The sequence below is a fragment of the Emydura macquarii genome, unplaced genomic scaffold, assembly GCF_026122565.2.
Source record: "Emydura macquarii macquarii isolate MOO-44397 ecotype Brisbane River unplaced genomic scaffold, CSIRO-AGI_Emac_v2 contig_2473, whole genome shotgun sequence".
Taxonomy (NCBI): domain Eukaryota; kingdom Metazoa; phylum Chordata; order Testudines; family Chelidae; genus Emydura; species Emydura macquarii.
Window position 1 is genome coordinate 37,794,474 of NW_027132610.1, and position 24,377 is coordinate 37,818,850.

General features: G+C 39.6%; 1 protein-coding gene across 2 annotated transcripts in view; it reads left to right on the top strand.

Moving 5' to 3' along the window:
• PIBF1 (progesterone immunomodulatory binding factor 1) overlaps positions 1-24,377 on the top strand; it is a 176,419-nt gene that overhangs the window by 136,487 nt on the left and 15,555 nt on the right. For both annotated transcript variants that reach the window (XM_067562782.1, XM_067562783.1), the window contains exon 16: positions 1,040-1,124. In XM_067562782.1, coding sequence (XP_067418883.1) covers positions 1,040-1,124 — 85 coding nt within the window. The remainder of the gene's footprint in view (positions 1-1,039; positions 1,125-24,377) is intronic.

Here is a 24,377-nt window from a genome sequence, read left to right on the forward strand (position 1 = left end):
GTCTGGCCATGTGATGTGACATTTGTCCCTTTTTTCTGAATTCTTGGGACTTTGAAACGAAATTGGGCAAGAGCATATAAATATCTTCAGGCTCTGTCAATCTGGCATTTATTCTTGGAGTCTGATGCTAAAGCTGAATATAGAAATACATTTAATTAAACTAGATGAGCCTCTGCCTAGAATCAGAATTTGTAGACAAAAATTGTTTTATAAGTTAATACAATCATGTAAGCTAACAAAAAAAAAGAATTAAAGGTACAATTACAGAAAAAAAATTACAATTAAAGGTAAGCACAAAACTGTATCTTTAATGCATCCCATAGTGCCAAAGTTATACCGTGTTTTCAAGATAAACTTGAGATTGCAAGTACTACCATAGTACTAAATAATATGTGGCAAAAATAATTTTACTACTTCTGCAGAGACCACAAAGCTAAGAGAGTGCAAGTTGGACTGTATTTTTTCTTACGCATCATCAATAGAATTACTTACAAAATTCCATTATATGGCTGACTGTAACCACCTGCACAAATCCAGTGGAAGCAAACAGTTACACGGGTAACAATGAGGGTTTTATAGGGTTTGTCAAACCTTTACTACTGGTGATGATGCACAAGGATGAGAAAGAACCCCAGTTTGGAGGGCTAGGAGTAAACAAATCTATTTTTACTTGTAAAATTGAGAACACTTTATCTGGAAGTTACTGACACAATAAAAATAGAATTCTGTGATGCCACTTTTAAGGAAGAATCACACTGTAAATCAAATCAGTTTTGTTTTACTAAGGTTTTGTATGTAAATGAATTAATCATCTGCAATTCTGTTATTTGATTAAAGCAAGCATTCACATATACCTATCATTTCAGATGCATTAACAAACAATGATTTTTGAATAAAGACGGATTATTTTATACAATTTCTTGAGCACATTTTCATTGTTGCCAATATTTATTTTTAAAAATGCATGTTTGAACCAGAATACAAGATTAGAAGAGATTATCCATTGCTATTATTGTATTTCCTATCCTCTTTCTACCAGCCTTTTAAATAAAGAAAAGACAGCTTTGCTGCGAATCAAGAATCAGATGGCAGCAGATTTGGAAAGACTTCTAAATCATCGTGAGGTAATCTTCCTGTTTTAGCATAACTTTACCATAGATGTTTTTCTGCAGTTAAAACTTGGGAAAGTTATATTTTATATTCTGTAGATTTTAGAAATACACAGGCGATGTGACAGTTAGCTGGGCACTTAGAGAAGGGAGTTCTGGTTTGTACGTTCAACTCTGCCATCTTACTCACTATGTGATTCTTGGCAATTCACTTACCCTTTCTATCCCTGAGTTTCCTCACCTGCATTTACTTATATTATTACTTACAAGGAGAGTTGTCAGTTTAATTGCTTTTGGGTTCTTTGATGAAAGGTGGCATAAAATGAAAAGTATTAGTTTATGCTGTATTTAAGAATCCATTGTACATTAGTTCTCAAAAATTTCAGTAGGTCATTCTTAGTAAATGTACTGGAAGCATTCTTTTAGGATGTGTAACTTCTCTTAGTAAAGATTGAAAAGTTCTGATGTATATGCAATAAAAATATGCAAATAGAAAATATATATATATATTTATGTAATATTCTTAATATATGGTATTACATAAATCTCAGCTTTAACAGAGAGATTCATTCTGTCATCTCTAAAATATTGTTACTGTAATAGGAACTTCTTAAAAATGTGTTTATGGAAGCAGTACTAGGCACCTAAAGGTAAAGAGGTTTCATTGATTTTGAAGAAATACTTTGAACTTTTAAACTAAATTTTTGCATGAAGGTAAGTGCCAGAAATTCTCATGTTGTAAGGTAAAATTTGTGAGGCAGTGATAAAGAGACATAGTTCAGGGCTCCAACCAGTGCCAGTGCCTGGAAGAGGGGTGATATCCTTTATTTGTCCATAGAAAATAATACAGTATCAACACTGGTCGAATCCCTTGCACTTGCTAAACTGCAAACATTACTTGATATGGAGTAGGGGTCCTTTCGCTGGATTTTTCTGATAATTCTAAATAGGGAGCTCAATTATCATATGGTAGTTTAGTGGCAACATATTGCAGATCACAAGCTCAGTTATTGCAGAAGTCCCAATCCTGAAATGGAGGGGTCCATGCAAATGACCCCTACACTCATACAAGTTTATTGAAGTCAGTGGAGCTGTGTGTGTAGATACAGGGATCTGCTTGTGCAGAGCTCAATGCAGGAATGGCATCAGAAAGCAATCAGAGGTAAAAATAAGCTAATAGCTCAGACTTCGGGTGTGAAAATTTGGCCTAAAATCTGAATGAAATTAAAACTGTCCCAAAAGATAGATACAATTATTTTGGTACTGCTTAATAAAAATATATCTTCTGTGGTATAAAAGTGTTGTGTGTTCCCACAGCATTGAATCCAGCCATGAGACTTCTAACTGGATTTGAAAAAGGAGAGGGAGATGGGTGGTGATAGTTGTCATTTCCACCACAGCAACTGTGCCCGTCGCCAGGAAATATGAGCACCTTCTAGAATTAAGAATGAACAAGGAGATAGCATCTGTCATTTAAAATTTCCTCTTCATTCCTTTCCTAAAAGGGTATTTTCTGTTTTTTAGCTGTGTGCGCATAGTGGGAAGGCAAGGGAGAAGAAATGAGTGTTAGAGCTTGTCTCCATGGCAAATTACTTTGTGAATCTACAGTGCACCAGCTTGTCACAAAGTAACATTCAATATGGACACTGCTACAATGCTCTGCAAGTTCTCCAATGCAGCTTGCTTAGCTAATTCTTTTATTTTTACGTATTTAGTTAGGATTAGAACTCTCCTGCGTTTTCTGCTCATTAGCATATTTAACAACAACAAAAAAGGAGGGTGTTTAAATAGACTGTTTCATCTTCACACACCACACTCACCTTCCAAATCATGAGATATACTTCCTATAATGGCATCTTCTAAGTCAAACACTTCTAAAACTGCCCCCTCACATGACATCTATGGTGCTCATGAGGTCTCCCAAGGCACAGGCATAGCCCCAGCAAACATTGTTATTCAAAAGATTTCAATCTCATATGCTTGGGGCACATACACACCTAGAGCGGAATCTCTGTGGACAACACATCTCAACTGAGCCACAGTTACAGTAAAGTAAGTAACTGTTCTTTCACTTCAGAATTAAAATTTTTATAAAACAGTACCAAAACTTGTTGTTTAATTCTAATTTGAAAAAGTTAAAGATCTTTCTGTACTGAACCCTTATGTGATCCTCTGATCTAACTTCCTTTTAGAGTGGACTTTTTTATTTAACTTTGAATTGATTGTATTGCTTGTGAAGGGTGCCAAATCTAAGGAGTTTTGATATTGAAATCCTCTAATTATAGAGCAGAAAACAACTGTGTGCGCTTCCCAATACTACTCGGGATACGTGCCTCATCTTTGATCTTGTGGGTTGCTCTGTAGGTGTGTCAGATATGTATTCACTCTGTGACTGTTGCTTCTGATTTTTGCCACCACAACCCAAATTTAAATTTCACAATTATTATTAGACTTTGGGCAAATGCTTGATACTTTCAACTTGTTAGAGTTGGTATTTGTTTAACTTAATTTCATCAAGAAATAAAAATAATCAACTTCAACATAAAATGAATTTATATCAAACCCAACTCACTCTTCCCTTTCACCTACATTTAAATTATAATAATTGTAAAAATGAGATTGTTTCAGTAGACAAGAATCAAGGTTGCATTATTTCAACTACTTTGTATTAAGACTGTATTTAACATACAAACACAAAAATTTGAAAAATAAGCTGGCCAGTTTTTGGATTACAGCTGGCCTGGACCACAACTGAACTAGATGTTTAGTAGTGGAGCTTATATTTACCTTGACTTGAATCTAGCAAGGAATTATTTTATGAATTGAACTTTCAATTAAGCAAGCTTTGAGGATAAATTCATGTGTTCCCTCAATTCTAATCTGAAATACAGAGCTACAGACCTTGGAAAATTCATTACTGTGAACATAAAATACTGCATTTCCTAAGAAACATGATGTGGACCAAGGTATATCAAGTTAGATTTGAGACCAGGTGTCTATCATGTGTATACAATAAATATAAAAGGTAAAATTTATTTTCTTAAATGCTGTTTTTACTATTCATATTTCGTGAACAGTTCAGCAAATGAAATATTAGTTTCTCCAGCAAAGTAATCCTCTAACCTTCCCTCCTTTCCGTTTGCAGAGCGTAGTTTTCTGAAACGTTCTTTAAACAAGTTAATTCTTATTATTTTCGTAACTAGATGTGACCCCTTGAATATGACTGTGAAATTCTATGCTCTGTTGTGGGACTGATGTAGAGTTCCAAACTATAGTTAGCCTTCTCTTTTTTATTTCTGTTTCACTTCCTGGAAAAGCTTTGTCAGTGATAATGCTGTCGTTATAAATTAAGCTATAAAAATAGAAAGATTTAGTTATTACCAAACTGTAGGTCAGTCACTGTAAATAAAAAAAAAAATCACAGAAAAGCCCCATTATCTAGGATAAATATATGGCATAATTTAACAAGGAGAGAAAATTGCTTTCATGGATTTCTGTGGAGGCTTTTAAGAATTGATTATTGCAGTTTATGGGATATATTGTCACTCCTTATAACAACTGTCTAATAAAGTTTGTCGATCTTTTCTACTAAGATATGAGAAAAGGATTATATGAAACATGGTTTCTTTTCCTGCGATGGGGAATCATAATAGTGTATTCTTATGTCTGGATTAGATTTTAGAATGTTCCACCTAAGAATTCTTTGGTGTCTAATTTTGTGCATGGGTGAGGGGTAGGAGTTGGGGGTTGTTTGTGATAACCTGCATTGTGTCACCACAGACAGTTTCATTCTTTAATCTGACAATTACTATTAACTAATCATCTGGTCTAAATCAAACTCCAGATACAAACTCACCCTAATTTTTGAAAAATTTGCTTCTGAAACTGAATTTAATGAATTGTCCTCTATCCTTGTAGGGTCCAAACCAAAACCCTGAAATTGATACTGTTAATACTGAAAACCAAACAAACACAAAGAAACTTTGTAAATGGATTATCTGAAAAAATGGCCTGAAATAGAATCGAATGAAGTAAATTTTTAGAAATGTGTACTAAATGCTCTGAATTGCCAGTTTGAGAGGTAGTCAGCAGAGTATTAATTTAAAATTAATTTCTTCCTTTTGCACTTCTCAGAACTTCCAGCCCCATTCATATGTCTTGCACCTACTTAGGCATGCTCCATCAAGCAGCATTCTAATGATGCCAAGTCAGCCATGGTATCCTATAGTTGACTAGAGCCAGCCTCTAGGAGTTTGTCTACACAGCCTGCCGGAGTGAGCCTCCCAGCCTGGATTGACAGACTTGGGCTAGCGAGACTTGCATGTAAAAATAGGTGTGTAGACAATGATTTGAAGTTGTGGCTCAGGACAGAGCTCAGACTCTAAATCCCTCCCCCTCCATAGCGTGTCAGGTGAGAGAGAAGAGTTTCAGTACTGTGGAGTTTTGCAAGGAGTCTGGTAATGTTGCCATCATGAGGTGTTAAAATAATAATATTTTGTCAAAACTATGCAACATTGGTTTAAAAAAAAAAGATGAAAAAAAACTGTTGATCCACATAGACTGTCTCTAATCTGAAGTAGTTTGCTGGCTAACATGTTTTCACCACTATAGTGTATGCTGAAATGTCACTCAGAGTGCATAAATGCAAGAAGAGCTGAATAGCATGGAACCTTACACACCAAAAAACAAAACAAAAAACACACAACCCAACGTAGGCAAGTTTGAATTTGATTGCATGTTGAATGCCTCTCTCATCGTGAATATTAAGGGAAATCAGCAGATATTACCAAAATGTATGTTATTTTGTCAAATTTCTTTGCTGATAACTTTTAAGAAACAGATAAAAGTAAAATTATTGATAATTTTTTCACCATAGAATCTTTTATGTGGGTCTTCTATAAAGGATAACGTTTATTCACTGAAAAGAGAGGCAGAAACAGGGTGCATATTTAGGGGAAGGGAAAAGGTTAAAAATTGCTGGTAGTGTTCAAAGGACAAGGAAGGAAAGGCAGAAACACACTACTAAGTTAAAAAGGATCCATTGTATGGTATAAGAGCAAGAAAATGTCAAGCAGTCTTTGTTATATTTATTTGTTTTCTTAAAGGTTTTTCCTCTTGTTTCTACTCTTAAAGCAACTGTTTTTCTACTTTTAATGCAGATCTCCATTTGTTATATTGTTTTTTTTAATTCCCCCAAACAGCAATTTGTTTGATTTATTGAAATATTTATACAGGATGGCTCTATTTAGCTGATCTCAGCTAGTTTGTAGTGAGCCTTTGTTTCCAAGGTAAGGCTGCTTGCTGTCTTAACACTAATAAAAGGTATGTACATAGAACCATAAATATTGTAACATACATTAAGAATAAAAATGACACCTTCAAAAACAGCAAGTGACTATTAAAATAGTTTAATCTTGCAGTATATTACTCTTATATCTTTTACAGAATGAATGATTTTTAACACAACCAACAGATATTCCTTCTAGACATACTTGTTAAATTAAGTATTATGGTTTTGAATGGTTCATTCTGTAATGAAACATTATCACTGTCAGTCCTGCTTTTTGTTTGTATTAATTACCTATATTACACTAACATTTCATGGTAGGATTTACCTTATGTTATCTATGTATTTCATGTAAATAGTACTACAGTTCAGGGAAGAGGCTAAGGTATCTAGGCTTTCACTGCTACCTGCTTAGTACTTTATCTTGCAAACCAAGCACACATGGAAATCTCACTGAACTGTAGCAGTGAGAGCATCTGCCATGATTGTCAACCCTAGGTTAAGAATTTTCTAACTCGGACCTGCACCTGGGGCTCTGGCATCCACACTGCAGCACACAGACCTGAGTCTAACCAGCCATATCCCAGATTCTCTTATGCCCTCCCAAGATGTGGTTGCTGTAGCCATTTAACTTGTGCAGTGTGGGAAAACTTGACTGTCCACCCTGCACACTACAAGAAGTTTTGTACAGCCTGCCAACACAACCTGCTGAGCAGTCATTTAGATCTGTGCACTCCCAGCAACCAGAGACAGCAATATGGAGGAAATGCCACTGAAGAACTTTTCGCTTGCACTTTCACTCCTGTTTCAGGAAAAGGGCAGAGCTATGAGATGCTGGTGGACATTTCAGCAGTGTTTTCTGACCCAGAAAAGGCACTTGACAGAGCTTGTGATAGAGCAGAAGTTGAAGGGAGGACACAGACATGGCAGACTTGAACTGGCTGATGCTGCTCATGACACTTTCTGTAGCCTCTGATGCCCTCTCCACAGACTGGCAGCCCTGGAGCAGGGCTACAAGCATGGTGAGACCACACCGTCATGCAGACCTGAATGACCAGCAGAGAGTCCAGAACTTTCACATAAAGAAAGCTGCATTTCAGGAGCTTTATGAGCAGCTTGCCCCCAGTTGAGAGATGCATCCATGAGGGTGGCCATGTTGGTCCAGAAGTGAGTTGCTATAACTGTCCGGAAGCTAGCTACCCCAGACTGCTCTAGGTTCATTGTCAACCAGTTTAGTACTGGAAAGTTGGCTGTGGGTGAAGTGGTGATGGAAGTTTCTGAGACAATCAGGTGTGTAGTTTACCCCAACCTGGTGGGCATAAAAGATATTCCTGGCGTAATTGATGTCTTTGAGAGAATGGGGTTTCCAAAGTGTACTAGGGCCATGATGGGACTCATGTGCCCATAGTTTGTCATCCTCAAGGAACACATAAGTACATAAACCTCAGATGGTACTACTTCATTGCTGTGTAGATCCTCATGGACCACAAGGGTTAAACAATAAAGTGGATTGCACTGGAAAAGTTCATGATGCTGGGTTTTTCGCCCATGAGGAGTCTACCTTCATGGACAGGCTGGGACACCATTCCCACCAAATGTCATTGTCATAAACCAAGTTACTGTCCCCGTTATGATTATGAGAGACACAATGTATGCCGTTTTGTCTTGACTTAAGAAACTTTATCCTGATATTAGAGGCCATGGCAAATGAAGATTTTAATTACGCTCTCAGAAGGTGTAGAATTGTTGTTGAATGTGCTTTTGGCAGATTGAAATCCCATTGAAGATGTCTACAGACCCGTTTAGATTCCAGTGTCACAAGTGCTGTGCACGTTACTGCAGCTTGCTGTGCTCTTCACAATATTTCTGCTCCCTGCAGGCCACCAGTTCGGTAAATTTCCAGTGCTGGTGACTTCTTTGCTAGTTTGTATGTTCATTCCTGGTACTCTTACTAAAATCCATTGTTTTCCTGGCCTCGCACCAGAAATTAACCAAAATCTGGCTGTGCTCTCTCAAACAGCATGCTTTGCAAAGGACTTCTGGCCAATCTTCGAGGCAAACACAGACATTCTCTAAGGTGTTTGCTTCTCAGTGGTCAGAAAACAATGGAAGCAGTAAACTCTGACTCTGAGATTCTGCAATAAACCATGGTTGTTTGCTTCTGATTTCCTGAAGCTATTGGCAATTCATGGGATAGAGAGGACAAAGGAAGTTGACCCATGGGATTGTGGGATATTTTTGGTGGACTCCCAGCACCTGACTCCCAGAGGATGGGAGGGCGGGACTGCGTCTATACTGCAAATCAATAGGTCTTGAACCCAAGATCCCAGCTTGACTCGGGCTTGAACCTTCCACCCCTGCAATGTCCTAGGACCTGGGTCCAAGCCCAAATCTGAGAGATTTGTGTGTAGCTGGAAGGGGGGTTTGAACTTGAGCCTGAATCTGAGCCCAGGCTTACGTTGCAGTGTAGACATACCCCTAGAGTACAACCATAGGAATAAATGCATGACTACGAGAAGTATGAGAGTTGGGGGAAAACTTTGTTTATCAAGCAAGCTTGTTTTCTGGGAAAGAGAACTGAATAATCTCAAATCTTGGGAAAGTTTAATCTGATTTAGTGGAAAACTTTAAGTGAAGATACAATAATACACTGAAATAAAGTTGGTTAGTTTGTCTTAGGCTCCTAAACTAGGTTCATTTGGGGGTGCTGGTCACGAGAACTCAAGACACTCATATTGTGTTTTGCATTTAGAACCTCTTTGATCTATATTAAAAATAGAGTACTTTGCCCATATGTTCAGTACTTACTCTTTGATTACTGAATAAATTGTTTTATGTAAATCTGTTAATTAGTTTATGAATTGAAATACATTTAAAAACCGTGTCTTTTAAGAAAGATAGCCTATTTCAGGGTTGTTGGGGAGGTTTTAGTCCCAAGTGATCTTAATCAATGGAATAATGCAGACTCTTCAGACTTTCCATATAGTTATTAATTGAAATCTTGCACGTAGGCTACATATGAAGAAATAAGGCTGAAATTAAGCTACTAAAAATCTACTTGAAGAATTCATTCTTCCTATTTTCAAAACACTATAATCAATTGGACTTTCCACCCCTTTCCCCCTCCCCCCCAAAAAAACTTAGATCAACAACTCCCTGCCCCCTTGGAGGCCAGCCCCTGTTGCACATCTATCCCCTGTACAATGGAGTCAGACACTTTGCACCATCACACCTAATGGCAGATTCCATACTGTCTGGATTCAAACCCTGGTTGTCCTGCAACAGCCTTATCCTGCTTACAGATGGCCACAGTTTCTGTCGGTTTTTCCTGGGATAGAGCCACTTTTTGAACAGATGATCAGTTTGCCACTCCTTTTTCTCCAGGACTAGTAACTGCAGAGTAACTCTGAAACTGCATTTACTAGAGTAGTCTCTGTAAGTCACCCTTGACCTTGAGGGAAACAGCAGCTGCCAAACTGAAGCCAAAAAAGTCCTCCTCAGCAAGTGCCCCCTCAAGCATGCAATCCACACTGGGATCTGGCAGCAAGAGAAAGGCATTAGACAGGGCACCAAATGCACTGGCACTGGCAGCTTCAGCATCAGTCCCAGTACCTATGTCCCTAGTGCTGAAGACTCCCACCAAGAGACAGAGCCAGACAAAGCATAACCACAGCTCCAGATGCCCTCAGAGTTGTCTCATAAGGAGGGACCAAAATACCAGTTCTCCAGAGACAAACCCTTCAAGTCGTTTGCGTCTTCAAGGGCTGGAGACTCAAATCAGATGCTAGCACAGTGCATGGAATTAGTGACATAGGACCAACTTTGATGCCAACATCACTGACACCGGCACCTATGGTTGAATCCATCATGGTCTCCAGGCATACTGGCAACAAGTCAGTATCCCCATGTGAGACTGCAGTTGGCAGTGGCTCTCTGAGCACTGAGGTCTCATTATACTACAGCACCAATGTTTGAAAAAAATATTCTCCTCATCATTGCCCCCCAAGCAGTTTGTTCTTGCCAATGTCCACCAGGAGTCCATCTCTTCTGCCATCAAGAGGGAATCCCAGAGATCCTAATACAAAGCAGGAAGACATCCTATGAGAAAGAATTGCATTTCAAGGAGGAAAATGTTCCTGATATAGGCAGTCCAACACAGCCTGGATCCAGTGCAGTCACCAGTTCTTAAGATTCTTGTCTATTTATTGCACTTAAAACAGCACGTGGTCTTTCATTCAGCTCCATCGAGCTTCACCTTGTGTCACATTTGGCTTGTCATTCTCCTGTACCATTGTGCTCAGTCTTCTCACCTGATATTGAAGTTTCTCAGAAACCAGGTACTTACTTACTGGCCAGTCAGAGAACCTACTCCTGCACTGGACCTCAATATAGTCCTTCTGAATCTCATGGACCTCCCCTTTGAGCCTCTTTCAGAATGTTCATTGCACCATCGCACTCTCAAAACAATATTTCTGAATGCCATCTGTGACGGGGTGTATCTGGCTCTTCATGGCTTCCTGCTGGAGGCCATGTGATTCTACTATATCCTGCCCAAGGAAGGAGCTGTGGAGGTGGGTCCTCCAGACCTACCTAGAGGGGCCTTCTGATAGCAGTCAATCAAAGCCCAGCAAGCTCAAATAAAAGGAGCTGCAGGACTTGAGCAGTTCCTGGCTGGGACCAGAGGAGTAAGGAAAGGTGCTTCTCTTTGGCTACAGGAGCTTGATGGGCTGCATTTACTGGATCTGAGAGCAAGAGGACCTGAGAACTTTAACCCTAAGAAAATGGGTAAAAGGAAAGGGACTAAGTGGGAAATGGGAAGGTAGTAACGATTAATTGAAGGAAACAGCATGTTGCTGCTGTTTATAGGGTCCTTGGATTGGAACCCAGAGTAATGGGTGGGCCCGGGTTCCTACATCAAGTGATGGGCAGGATTTAAAGGGGCCCAAGATGGGGCTGAACACTCTGAGGAAGGTCAACAATTTGTTGAACTCCTTGCTACCCTAGAAAGGATTCATCCATTTTGATTGTGTAACTTGGCTGAAGGCTGAGCCACTGAAAACCTACCAAGTGAGTCTACAGAGGGTGCGAGGGGCAAGAAAAGATTGCAGTACCACACCCAGCCACTAAGAGGCACTCGAGGTGTGTCCCCCATCACTTCAGTAAGGAGTTAGCGAGCATCAAGCATTCATGTCCTCTGACATTTCATAGAGACGTGGTGTTGAAGCTGCATCCTAGCTTCAGTCCCAAGGGAGTTCCACTTAAATGATCAGTCTTCTTTCTGAAACCTCACTCCACACCAGGAGAAAAGTTAATTTAATTTTTTTTTAAAAAACTAGATGTTTGCAGAGCCTTACTTTATTACATCACCAGAGTAAACCCTTTAGGCTGTCTCCTTGTTTGGTTGTAGTTATAGGTAGCCATTCTAAGTTCAAGCCATTTCACCACAAAAAATGTCCAAGTGGATAAGGCATTGTACCTTGCCATGTGGCTAGTGCACCTCTTCCCCCCAAAAAATTAAGGCTTACTCCACTAGAGTTCAGGCAACATCCTCCTATTTCAGAAATGTGCCAATATCCTAAATCTCTAAGGTAGCAACATGGAGTGACCGCATTGATCATTGTCAAACATCATGTTTTGGACTTAGCTGCTGGATCAAATACTAAGTTTGGGACAGTGGTACTATAATCATTGTTCAGCTGAACTCCTTATTCCCACCATCCAGAGGCGATACTAATTGCCAGTCACTTACAGTGGGATCCACCCGAGACATGCTGGAAGAAAAAAAAACAATTACTTACATTATAGTAACTGGTTCTTCTAAAGGTATGTCTACACTGCTGAGTGAAGTTGATTTATTTTAAATCAACCTTCACCTGCCGAACTTTAAAAGTTGGAGGAGCATGATCACACCACACTCATTGCGTCGGGGGATTGCGTCCTCACTAGCTGCACTAGTGACAATCAAACCAGTGTACCATGGGTAGCTATCCCACAGTACAACAAGCCACAGAGACTTCTGCAAAGATTGTTGTCCTCCCATGATGTAATGTGCTCCCTCCCCCTCCCTTCTTGTCCCAAACAAACAAACTAACACTTTTTCGTGCCATTTTACTAAACCCTTCAATCTCTGCCACGCACACGTCATTGCTAGAGAGGCATGGAGCCCATTCAGCTCTTCCCTATCGTGAGTCACAAACACGTCACATCTTATCCTGCAGTATTTTCAAGGGTGAGATAGGTCGCAGTGCTGCAAATTGTGATGTTACACAAGATGCCCTACTTTAAGCCATAGAACGAAACAATTCCTGTTTGCTGCTCGCTGTCACTCACCATCTGCAGTTGGTGGAGCGCCGCTTCTGGTCCCAGGAAACAAGCACTGACTGGTGGGATCGCATCATTATGAAGATGTGGGATGATGAGCATTGGCTGCAGAACTCTCATATGCAAAAGGCCACTTTCTAGGAACTCGGCGCAGAACTGTCCCCAGCCCTGAAACACATGAATACTCACTTGAAACCTGCTCTGACAGTGGAGAAGCGGGTGGCCTTCGCTCTGTGGAAGTTAGCAACACCAGACTGCTACCGGTCAGTTGGGAATCAACCATGGGAGCTTCTGTAATACAAGTTTGCTGGGCCATTAACAGACTTCTGCTAAGAAGGGTAGTGACTCTGGAAAACATGCAGGACATAGTTGATGAGTTTTCCACAATGGAGTTCCCAAACTGGGAGGGGGCAATAGATGGCATGTATATTCCTATCTTAGCACTGGACAACCTACCCACAGAGTACATTAATCAAAAGGGATACTTCTCAATGGTTTTGCAGGCCCTTGTGGATCACAAGGGATGTTTCACAGACACCAATGTGGGGTGGTCTGGAAAGATGCATGTCACGTGCATCGTTAGGAACTCAGGACTGTTCAAAAAGATGGAAGCAGGGACTTTTTTCCCTGACCAAAAAATAAATATTGGCAATGTTGAAATGCCAATAGTGATCCTTGGAGACCCTGCGTACCCATTGCTCCCCTGGCTGATAAAGCCGTATACCGGGCACCTGGACAGCAAGAAGGAGAGGTTCAATAATAGGCTCAGCACGTGCAAAATGGTCATGGAATGTGCATTTGGATGATTAAAGGTGCGCTGGCGCAGTTTACTCACTAAGCTAGACCTCAGTGGAAAAAAACATCCCAGCACTTATCTCTGCATGCTGTGTGGTCCATAATGTCTGTGAGACAAAGGGGGAGAAGTTCCCACTGGGTTGGGTCATGGAGGCAGATTGACTGCTCAAAATTGGCAGCTAGCCTGATACCATTCCAATGCTGAGAGCCAACTGCAGAGCACTGCACCTCAGGGAAGCCTTGAAAAATTGGTTTTGGAGTGAGACCTAATGTTTCTCAAAAGTCTCTGTTCTGCCTTCCCTTCCCATTCCCGAGCACCACAGCACTGTGCTACCCTCTCTGCCCCCCTTCTCTCAGCAGTAATCCCCGCAGTCTCAATAAAGAGAATAATTATCTTTAAAGCAGTAAATTTTTATTGTTGATCATTAACAGTGCAAGAAAAGGAAGTTATTTCAACACTTTGCATGCACTGTAATGGGGCTTTGAGGGGACAGAGCAAAGTTTCACTGTGCAAACAGCAAACAACACATTCTCATTTCTTAAAGAGGCTGGCGCCTCTTTCTCCTCCCCTCACCTGGCGTGGAGCACATACTGCACCCTGCTCAACCTCCTCCTAGATCGCTTGAGGGATGGGGGCTAGGAAAGAGTGCATGAGTTGAGTTTTGTAGGGGCTGCTGAGGAAGTCTGTTCTGCCGCTGCTCTTCTTGAAGTGCAACCAAACGCCTCAACATGTCTGAGTGATCCCTCATTATTCGTAGCATCTCATCCTGCGTTTCATGCTCACTGTCTTGGGCCACCTTCCTGTTCTCCATGTCCATGTTCATTTTTTCCAATAATGAAATTCTCCAGGCTTTTAGCTCTGTGTCAGCAGCCATGGAGAGGCGTTCATTATCTCAGTGAACATGTCATCCCAAGGGTTTTTTTTTTTTTCAACTTCTATCTGCGACAGGCAGTCAGCGGGAATAGTAGATGCTGAGCTGAAGATTTGTCCACTGAAAGGCAAGCAAAGCACAAGGCATCCATTGTTAGCTGGCACCATGAATGAAAAGCAATGTTACAATGTAAAAAAACCTCCCTTTTCAGTTCCAAAGGGAATGGCAGATCCGCATACCAATCTCTACCTATCGCAGGGGTCGTAGTGCCGTTCCAGCTATGGTAAGTAATGCATGCTCCATAAATCCAGAATTTCCCAACCAGAAGGATTGTTGCATCCTGCCCCCTCCAACCCTTCTAAAATTCGGTTTTTGAAGAGGCAGTCTAGAGGGAGTGGGGGGTAGGGGTGAAATTCCCCTGGCAAAAACATATGTGGGCATCTGTCTCAGGATCCCTAAGACCCATTGCAACCACATGCTGTCTTGTAACTTGCGGTTTACGTACCCTCAAAAACCTCCCATAGCAGAGAGTAAAAAAAACGATTGTATGTAGCGAGTACTGCAAATTTGCACCATCTTCCCTAGGTAACCATGAGTGATCTCAGTCTACTGAGAGTAACAGAGGCGGAAAGGGAGGATTTACTGCAAGCATCTGGGTACAGGCCAGGCCCTTATGTTGCTATGCTGTGTTCCACAATGATGCTTGCACAATTAACAAGAGAGTGGCGGGGGAAAGTGTCCTATCGTGATGGAAGAAATAAGGCTGCTCTCCCCAGAAACCTTCTGCAAAGGATCACAGAGTACTTAAATGAAAGTTTCCTGGAAATATCCATGGAGGATTCTCAGAGTATCCCTGTGCACATAAACATTCTTTTCTGAGGGGAATCCCTTGCTTAGTTGAGCTAACAACGAGGAAACCCATCCCCAGCATCACACTCAGTTATTTTCCCCCACTATGACAAGAAGCTGGACTGAGGAGATAAAAATAGAAATGAGATTTGCAGTACATACTCATCAGATGTGCCTTCCCCAGCATCTTGGTCAGTCATGCTGTCCTTCGTCCAGATGGGCTGTTCCGGGGTTACAAACAGCTCCTGGCTTTCAGAGAGAATGGATTCCCCAGTCACATGGTCCCCATTTTCCTTCTCCTCCTCATCCACAGAGTCATCCTCGTTCATCCTGGATTCCCCTGAGGTATCTATGCTATGTGGTGTACAGTTGTGGGATCACCGTCAAGAATCGCATGCACCTCCTCATAAAAGTAACATGTCTTTGGAGATGAGCCAGAACAACTGTTTGCCTCCCAAGTTTTCTGATAGGCCTGCTTCAGCTCTTTGATTTTAATGCAGCACTGCTGCATGTCCCTCCTGTACCCCTTTTCCAACATGCCATGTGATATCTTCTTGTAAATACCTAAATTCCTTTTGCTGGCTCGGAGCTGAGCCAGAACAGACTCTTCGCTCCACAGACCAATGAGATCCAAGACCTCAGGTCAACTCCAGACTGGAGCACATTTGGGGCGTGCAGTCTCATGGTCAGTTCTGCTTGCAAGCTCTCTCTACACTGACCAAACAGGAAATGGGAATTCAAAATTTCCCAGGGCTTGAGGGAAGGGGTTGTTTCCTGTTGTATGTGGCCACAGTGTAGCAGAGTGCAAATGTGCAAAGCAGTCACAGCAGATCATTGTGAGATAACTCATGGAGGCCAATTAAATTGATTTACGCTGTGCTCCGCCTGCACTGCCGCTCATTCGACCTATACAATTCGATTTCAGCGGAACGCCATTTGCAGAGGTGATTTTATTAATTTGAATTTTCCCACGATTTAAGTCGACAGAACTGACCAGCCAGTGAAGACACACACATTATGTGGTCAACAGAAGCCGCATTCCATTCACCTAGCTTTGCAGTGTAGCCCAGGCCTAAATGTTGTCATTAGTGTAGATGCTATGACCCAGCCTCTGTTCCCACCTTAAAAGTTCTCAGTACATTCAGACTTTGAATTGCAAGGAAACTGAGGAAGGATTATAGCCACTCCACCCTTTATGCCCTCACATGTGAGCATGAGGGGGGACGAGCACACATGCGCAGCTACAGTGGACACTGCTATTCAAATATTCCAATCTCGCACATGTGAGGCACATACATACCAACAGTGGAATCCATGCTGATGACAACATCTTGAAGATTCACAGTTACTATAAAGTAAATAACTATTCTGTATGATTATGTAGGCCACAGATAGGTTCAGGTAGTTTCTATGTGTGACATCATAAATATCTCAACCAACTTTCTTCTATAGCTAACTTGCACACAACAATTTTTTTGGTTCTAATAGCAAGTGTCAAGAGTCCTCATTGGTAGATTAACTCAATCAATTGCCACTGATCTTTAAAGATTCCATGACTACCTACTAGCTTGGACATTAGAGCTTGAATTGCTCCACATGGCACTGCTGCCTCAGCTCTCTGTTCATTGAAGCAACACTGCCAAGGGAACTGAGGCAGGAGTGCAGGAGAAGCCCCGAAAACTTTCTTTTTTTAACATAGCAACAATGTCACTAATATAGCACTTTAAGCCAGTAAGTCAATTGCAAATTAAGGGCTAGATTCATCAGTACACTTCAGCTGCTTTTGCGTACCAGTGAATCTGTCCGTAACTTTGGGGGGTTTGTTTGTTTTTACTTTTAAGTTTGATTCTATGTATCTTCAGTTCATTAGAAATATTGCATAGTAGCTTTCTCTTTGAGTTTCTTGTTCTCTGTTCACGTAAGAAATTTTTAATAATTGAATATTTCCTTTTTTTTTTTTTTAGACAAGAAGCTAAAATGGAGTCATAGATATGTACCCTCGACCTTAACTTAAGGGTAACACATTATAGGCAATTCAGCGTTTGTGGAATCAATTAGATTAGACTCATTTTAAAGACACACTAGATTTTTTTCTTTTCTTTTTTTTTTCTTCCCTTTTGTGGTTGGATTTCCTGTGTTTATAACATTTGTTTTGGGGATAGTTCCAGCATTTTTCTGTTTTTTATCTTTGAGTTTTTTTATATAGTCTCTCAGTCTTAACTCTATTTTCATGTAGGTTTTTGCATGGGAATAAAGGGCACAGGGCCAAATACCAAGTTCTATCCTTGGAAGTATATTCATAGTTTCTGTTGAAGTTAAAACTTTCATCATAGGACAGAAATTATACTACATTTCAGTATATTATCTTCAGTTTTAAAATCTCCATTGATTAGAAATTAACCAGTCCCTACATTTATGAATGGTACTCTTTCCCTTCTTTAAAAAAAAAAAAAAAAAAAAAAAAAAAGGCAGTGAGGCAAGTATCTATATGCAAACTTCAGGCCTAAAGTGATGCTCACAAATAATTTTCCTTCCTCTCCCCCTCCCTCCCCAATAAAATTAGTTGCTCAAAAATAATTTCATTACTTATTTGTATTATATAGCACCAAAGTGCCCCATTCAGGATCAAGGCCCCAATGAGGTAGGTGGCTCTGCATACGCCTAGGGGATGATATGATCCTGATCTGATGAGCTGATAGCCCAAGACCCAGATCCTGCAAAGAAATGTACAAGGCAGGACCTGTGCATCTGGATGGAGCCCTGTTGAACTCGGGGGGGGCTTCACATGTGTGCAAAGTCCATCTCTGGCCATGTCATTGCAAGATCAGGGTCTAACTGAGAATTGCTTCAGTTGCCTCCTAATGCACACCCTGGAGTGATGTATTGCTATTGGGGTATAGCTCATGAATTTGACCTTTTTATTATTTAACATAGCCTTTTAAAAAACTTCTGTAAGATTCATGAAACATCCTTCTACTAGATAAAATAGTTCTTAGTATAAAGATAAAAGAAAATAGGGAAATAGTTGTAAACTCTTAAGTGGGGGAAAATATATATAATTTTTCCTGGGTTTTTTTTTAATCTATTACCTGGTATAATCACCTAATTTAATGATGGATTTTTTTAAAATAAAAAATGAATTGAAAGTTGTTACTGGATCACATACCATTGTTGAAAGGGCAGCTTTGCCCATAAGACACAAGAGGAGGAAATAGTTTAAAGTTGCATTTTCTTTCCTTCTGTCTTCTTTACCCAGATCCTCAATCATTTCTTGCTCCCTTTCCTTTCCTTTTGAATTGGGAATCTTTAAACTAGCTCCTCATTCAGATCTCTGTGTCATGCTGTGGAACCTCAAATAGATGTAAGGATTTGTCTCTTCTTAGTAAGGAGTATTCCAACTTGCACTGTTGGAGGTTGATTCAGTTAGATTGTGGCTTTGAACTATGTGTTAACAGCCATACTAAATTTATTATTTTGGGGCCTGTGTTCTGGTGCTCACTTAGGACACATCCACTGCCCCCATGCTATATGAGTAGAACATGGTCTGCTCCAGACCCCCAAATGTTGCGATCATGAGATAGGAATTTGGAAATGCTGTGTTGTGGTATTAAATATGCACACCTGAATGACTAGGGACAAGCACCAGTTAGAAAAGCCAAATTTTGAGTCTGGTAAACTGGTACAGTTGTCTGAAAACTTGGGCCTTTGACCTATGCTGTCAAAATAACCAAGAGAATAGTGTTTTTAACTGTGATTGCAGAGTCAACATTGTTTTAAGGGATTCTCTACATTTGTAACTTCTCAGTAAAGGAATGTTTGATTTTTAAAATAATTGTTTAAAATCCAGATATCTTTCTGTATCGGATTAGTGCAACTTTTAGATCAGCAGAATTTTACATCTCTTTACAGTGCCTTTTTAAACTTTGAAATCCCATTCCCCACAAAAAGATTTTGAAGTTTACTTATTTGCAGCTCTCATTCCATATTACCCTTTATCTGCTCTTTTTCTCAGTTTATCTGACAATCAAGCTTTTAGTTGCACATTTCTCAAATAAAAATCATATTTAGCATAAAATTTAAGATTTTACTAGGTCCACTGGCTTTCATATTTGGGGCTGTTTATAAGGTTATGGCAGACCAGAAATGCATTTTTAGACTTCAGATAAAGTCTAATGGACAAGTACATGAAAACTTAGGAGGACTGTTCAGTGTTCAGATCTGTGGTGAACAATTTTACTAATCATTTTCTAAAGCTAGATTTAATACGTTATAAATCTGATGCTCATGTGTTTGAGGCAGTGCATTATGGAATCACTTTTGATATTTGAGGCTCAGCCATTCATTTTAAAAGATTTATCATTGCAGAAGCAAAGCTACATGGGGGCAAAAATCAAGTCAAGCTACTTTGTACAGTTCTGACTGTTCTAGATTTTCAAATATAGAAAAATTGCCAGATTTCTAAATGTCATAAATATTTATGAACTATACATATACACTTTATGTGCGGTTAGTAAGCCTTGGTAAAATTAGTTTTATGCTGGAAAAAAATAGAAAATGTTATGAATTTATGTAACGAGTAAAACCCAAGATGTTCTCTTTTTAGAACAATAATATTTAAGGAGATAAGAGAAGGGGCAAGAAAAGTGAGAAAATAAAGTAAATGGGTAAGAAAAAAGGTAGTGGAGCAAGGGAAGTTAATGAGTTAGTAATTTTCAGATAAATCAAAAGGGTTAGCACTTATGAGAACATAGACAAGGTAACATTTTAGTATATTTGAAACTACATACAACTAACAGAGACGGTACATGGTAAATCTGGCAATTTAGTACTTTTTGACCGTTATAATAAAACTAATGTAATAAGAATTATGGTAAGAAATACTAAGATGAAATATTAATCAAAAACTGTTACTTATGATAGTAGTGCTGTCAATTAAAAATTATGCTTATTTGTATTCATTTCCTACAAAATAGTTTCTTCATACAGACATGAACATGAGTTCTCAGTTGTTGTATATATCATGTGCAGGTGAAAAATTATTGGAGTTTCTACCTACCTTTCACATCTGTACACTTATGGTGCATTTGCAGCAGTGCATGCAAGTGCTAAAATTTTTATTCACAGAACTAGTCACCTGTGATTTCAGGTGTTAATGTGCCTAAATTGTACAAGCAAAATCTGAAATAAAAAATCAGGTTCTATTTAATTAGCATCTATTTTGGAAAAAAGAGGACTTGTTTGTATTAAAAAAACTTCTACCAATTTAACTAAATTAATTTTAAATTAATCTACTTATACTGATACAAACCCCTGATAAGATTTGTTTGTCACAATACCTCTTGCTTACATCATCTTAGTTTGTTCCTGTAAATTACCAAATTAAGCTAAAATAATTTAAATGAGTTTTAAACCTGTTAGGTACATCTGCATTAGAGGTTTGCACTGTTTTAACTAGATTGAGTTAAAAGTCAATTTTAGTTTAACTAGTGCAGCTTTTTCTAATGTAGACCTGGCCAGATTATGTAATCTTAAATGAAAAATAGCAGCGGTAGAATTTTCAATAAAAAATCGTATCAAAATCAGATTAAAATCATTGTGGTTAGAATATCTGAGAGATACAACCATGCTGCATACCCCAAGTTGTTTCCTAAAACTGTTAAAATACAAAGCACTTCCATTTATCTGTACTCACTGAGATTGGTATATCTGGATTTGCCATTAAAACTCTTAGTCATAATTTTATACCATTGAGATTATTTTCTAAAAAATAGATCAAATGTTTACTAAATCTGATGCACCAACCTATTGTTGCTTATAAATAAGCATCATACCTTTGCTTACCTAGGTATATCTGCACAACCTCAAGTGTATTGCTGTTGGGGTGTAGCTCATGAATTTGGGTATAGGGATAGACAGACTCTCACTAAGGGGTCTTGAGCTAGCATGCTAAAGATAGCAGTATGGATATTGCAACTCTGGCTGCAGCTCAGGTTCCCAAACCCACCTGACCTAGGCTTGAGAGCCCAGGCTGCAGACCAAGCCTCAGGCTATGTCTAAACTGCAGCACTAATTCGAATTAGCTTAATTCGAGTTTCAGAAAACGATTTATAGAAAGCGCTGCAGACTGTCCACACTACAGTGTTTGTGCTGGTTTCTTGCATCTGCACTGGCCAGCCTTAATTCAAATTAGAAAGCAGTGCAATGTGGGAAGCTATCCCACAGTGCAACTAGCCACGGAGGCTGTTGTGACGAGTGTCATCGTCCCAGGATGCAGCGCTGCTTTCCCCACCCTCTTTCCCCCCCCATCCCCAAACAAACAGGAAAAGATTTTCATGCGTTTTTTTTTACTCCCTCGATCGCCATTGCTGCAGGCATATGGAGCCAGCTGAACTGTGCTCTCATTTTGACTGTGACAAATACATCGCAGCTTATTTTGGATTACTTTAGAACTGTATGCTGTTTGCCTTTTATGCTCCCCCTACCATCCTCTGTATATTGCTTGCCTTTGATTTTGATTCTACAGGTGTCTGTAGAATGCAAGATAAATAACAAGGGAGTCAGTTAGTATGTTAATACAGTGATACAAATGTTTCCATTTCACTGATGGAAAGCATGATATAATGTATCCACATGTAGCACTGAATAAACTCTTAAGAAAGTATCAATTTCCGTGGTTGGCCACTGAAACAATGTAGCAAAGAATTTCCTCTCACTGCTGGCATTTAAAATGTATTCACCACTCGGGGAGGGGGGTGGGTGGTGAAATCTTTCAAACCCTTAAAGGGACAAACTGAAAAGGGCTTGTTGTGTGTGGGGGGGTTGTGATCGCAGCTTGGATTTTAAACCCATTCACTGCAGGAAATGAAGATTCAAATCTTCCTGGGGCTCCTTTGTGGGAGGGTACTGAAATAGGGCATCATGGGATACAGTCCGGAGGCCAATTAATTCAAATTAAGTCCCATTGCGTCCACACTAACACTAATGTGAATTAACTGATGCGCTTCAGGCGCTAATCCAGTTGCAGAGGTGGTTTTATTAATTCGATTTTAAAGGCTCCTTAATTCGAATTAACAATGCGCAAGTGTAGACGTGGGAGTAATTAATTTGAATTAAGCCACCGGTGTAGACCAGACCTCAGTCACCACTCTGCTATTTTTAGCAAGCTAGCTGGAGAAGAACAAAAGTAGGCACTACCCTGGGACCAACACGGCTACAATAAAAATGTGTATGGAAGTAGGCAGTATAACTCTTCCACAATGGACAAAATACTTCCAGCATTGTAGTTAAAAATACACAAATACTTAATATTACTTTTACAGTTAAGTGATGGGTGTAATTGCCACAGGGAGGAGGTCCATATGATTATAGGCAGGCAGGGCAGCAGCTTATAAGACTTGTTAAGATACACAGTTTGTTTGTGATCTCAGATTTTTCCAGAAAACTTCTGTTAATGAGCTGGTAGTTTTGAGACTGCCAGAGGATTGAGTGTAGATTTTGTTTAATATAGGCTATTTCTAATATGGCTGTTTCAAGTATTAGAGTTTGTGGTTCATAAACAGCATTCACAAGTTTCTGTGCTTATGGAGCTTATGCACCTGTGGAGCCCAGAGAGCCTTCCTCCCAAGTGACCACTTTGCTCAATATATTTCTCTGCCTGCACTTGACTTCCTGAGGCCTGTTAGCCTATCCCATGCCAGCATCCTAGGGGAGCGCCGCAACCCTGTTTCCTCCTCATAGTGCTGCCCCTGTGTCCTGAGGCATACATTTTTTCTGCCCTGGATGGAAGACAGTGCTAGTGGCTTTTACCATTATTTGTGTCTTTGAGATTTGGGGTCTCAGCAAGTGTCTGTGCCCCCATAATTCAGTCCCATTGACCTATAACTCTCATCTTTACATTTGCCCCTTACTTTTATCTCCATGTATCCCCCTTTCTCCTACTGTGCCTCTTGTTATTGGATCCCTTGATCCCACATTATCTCATTTCCTCCCATCTTTGACTTCTTGCAACAAAAAGGGTGGAGAAATGGGCCACCTGCATAAATCACTTTCTCTCCTTTGTTACACAATTTACACATTTGAAGTGTGACCTCTATACTGTTTTGAACTATAATTGAATTGTTCTGAGGGAGGGTGGCTAGTGGCAGCTTAGGACAGAAAGCCACTGCATTGGACAGATGCAGTGGAGCCACTGACTGTAGCAACAGCTTCCATCTGCAAAAGAGGACATGGAGCGAAGTTATGACAGGAGAGCTCATAAAAGCATTGGCGCCAGAAGGGGAAGGCAATAAGTATATAAGTAGGGGCAGGAGAACAGTGGATCAGGAAAGGGAAAACCACTTGATGGGAAAGGAGAGATGGAGCGGTATTTGCAGGGGACTGGCAACAGATGCCTCAAATAAATTATCTCCAGCCTTGCTCCTTTCCTTTTTTTATTTAGAAGATTGCACATGGTAATTTCAAAATTGTGTTTCCAAAGTTAATTCCTTCATCCTCATCTATGTGCTAGAACTTGTTTAATCTTTTAAAAAAATAAAAACTTCTACTGTACAATGCTTGGTGCTCTTTTTAAATGTTAAGCCATGGGGTAATCATCATTTTTCTTGTGCTACGTTTATGTTCTGAGATTCTAGTTCCTATTAATGTTCTGCATGTTTTCTCAATAGAATACAGGGACATTTCTGCATTACAAGTAAGCCCTGGAGCTATTCTCATCTTAAAGCTTAGAGAAACAAGTGACATTTATATTGCTAAATGGTTGTAGAGAAGTTTCTAGTTCATATTTTACTGGGGAAAATATGTTCTTAAGCAGTATGTCATTTGTTATCTATTTAGTGATTTCAGGCTTTAATTAAACTTAAATACAAAATACTACTGAATTTAGGCAGATTAAGGATTTAACTGATGGATACATTCATTCATTTCTTGGTTTTGTGTAGTTCTGAATAGCAGTTTTCATAAAAATTCTTCAAAGAATTATCTTTCTGTTTGCTGTGTTATATGCTAAATAATCGTGTGCTGAATATTGCTTGCCATTGAGCAATTACTGTTTTTGAGATCCTACAAGGGAAGCAAGGTTTCTAATAATGTCAGTTCATATAAATATAATATGAATTCTTTTTCTGTATCAGTAATAAAAAAAAAAAA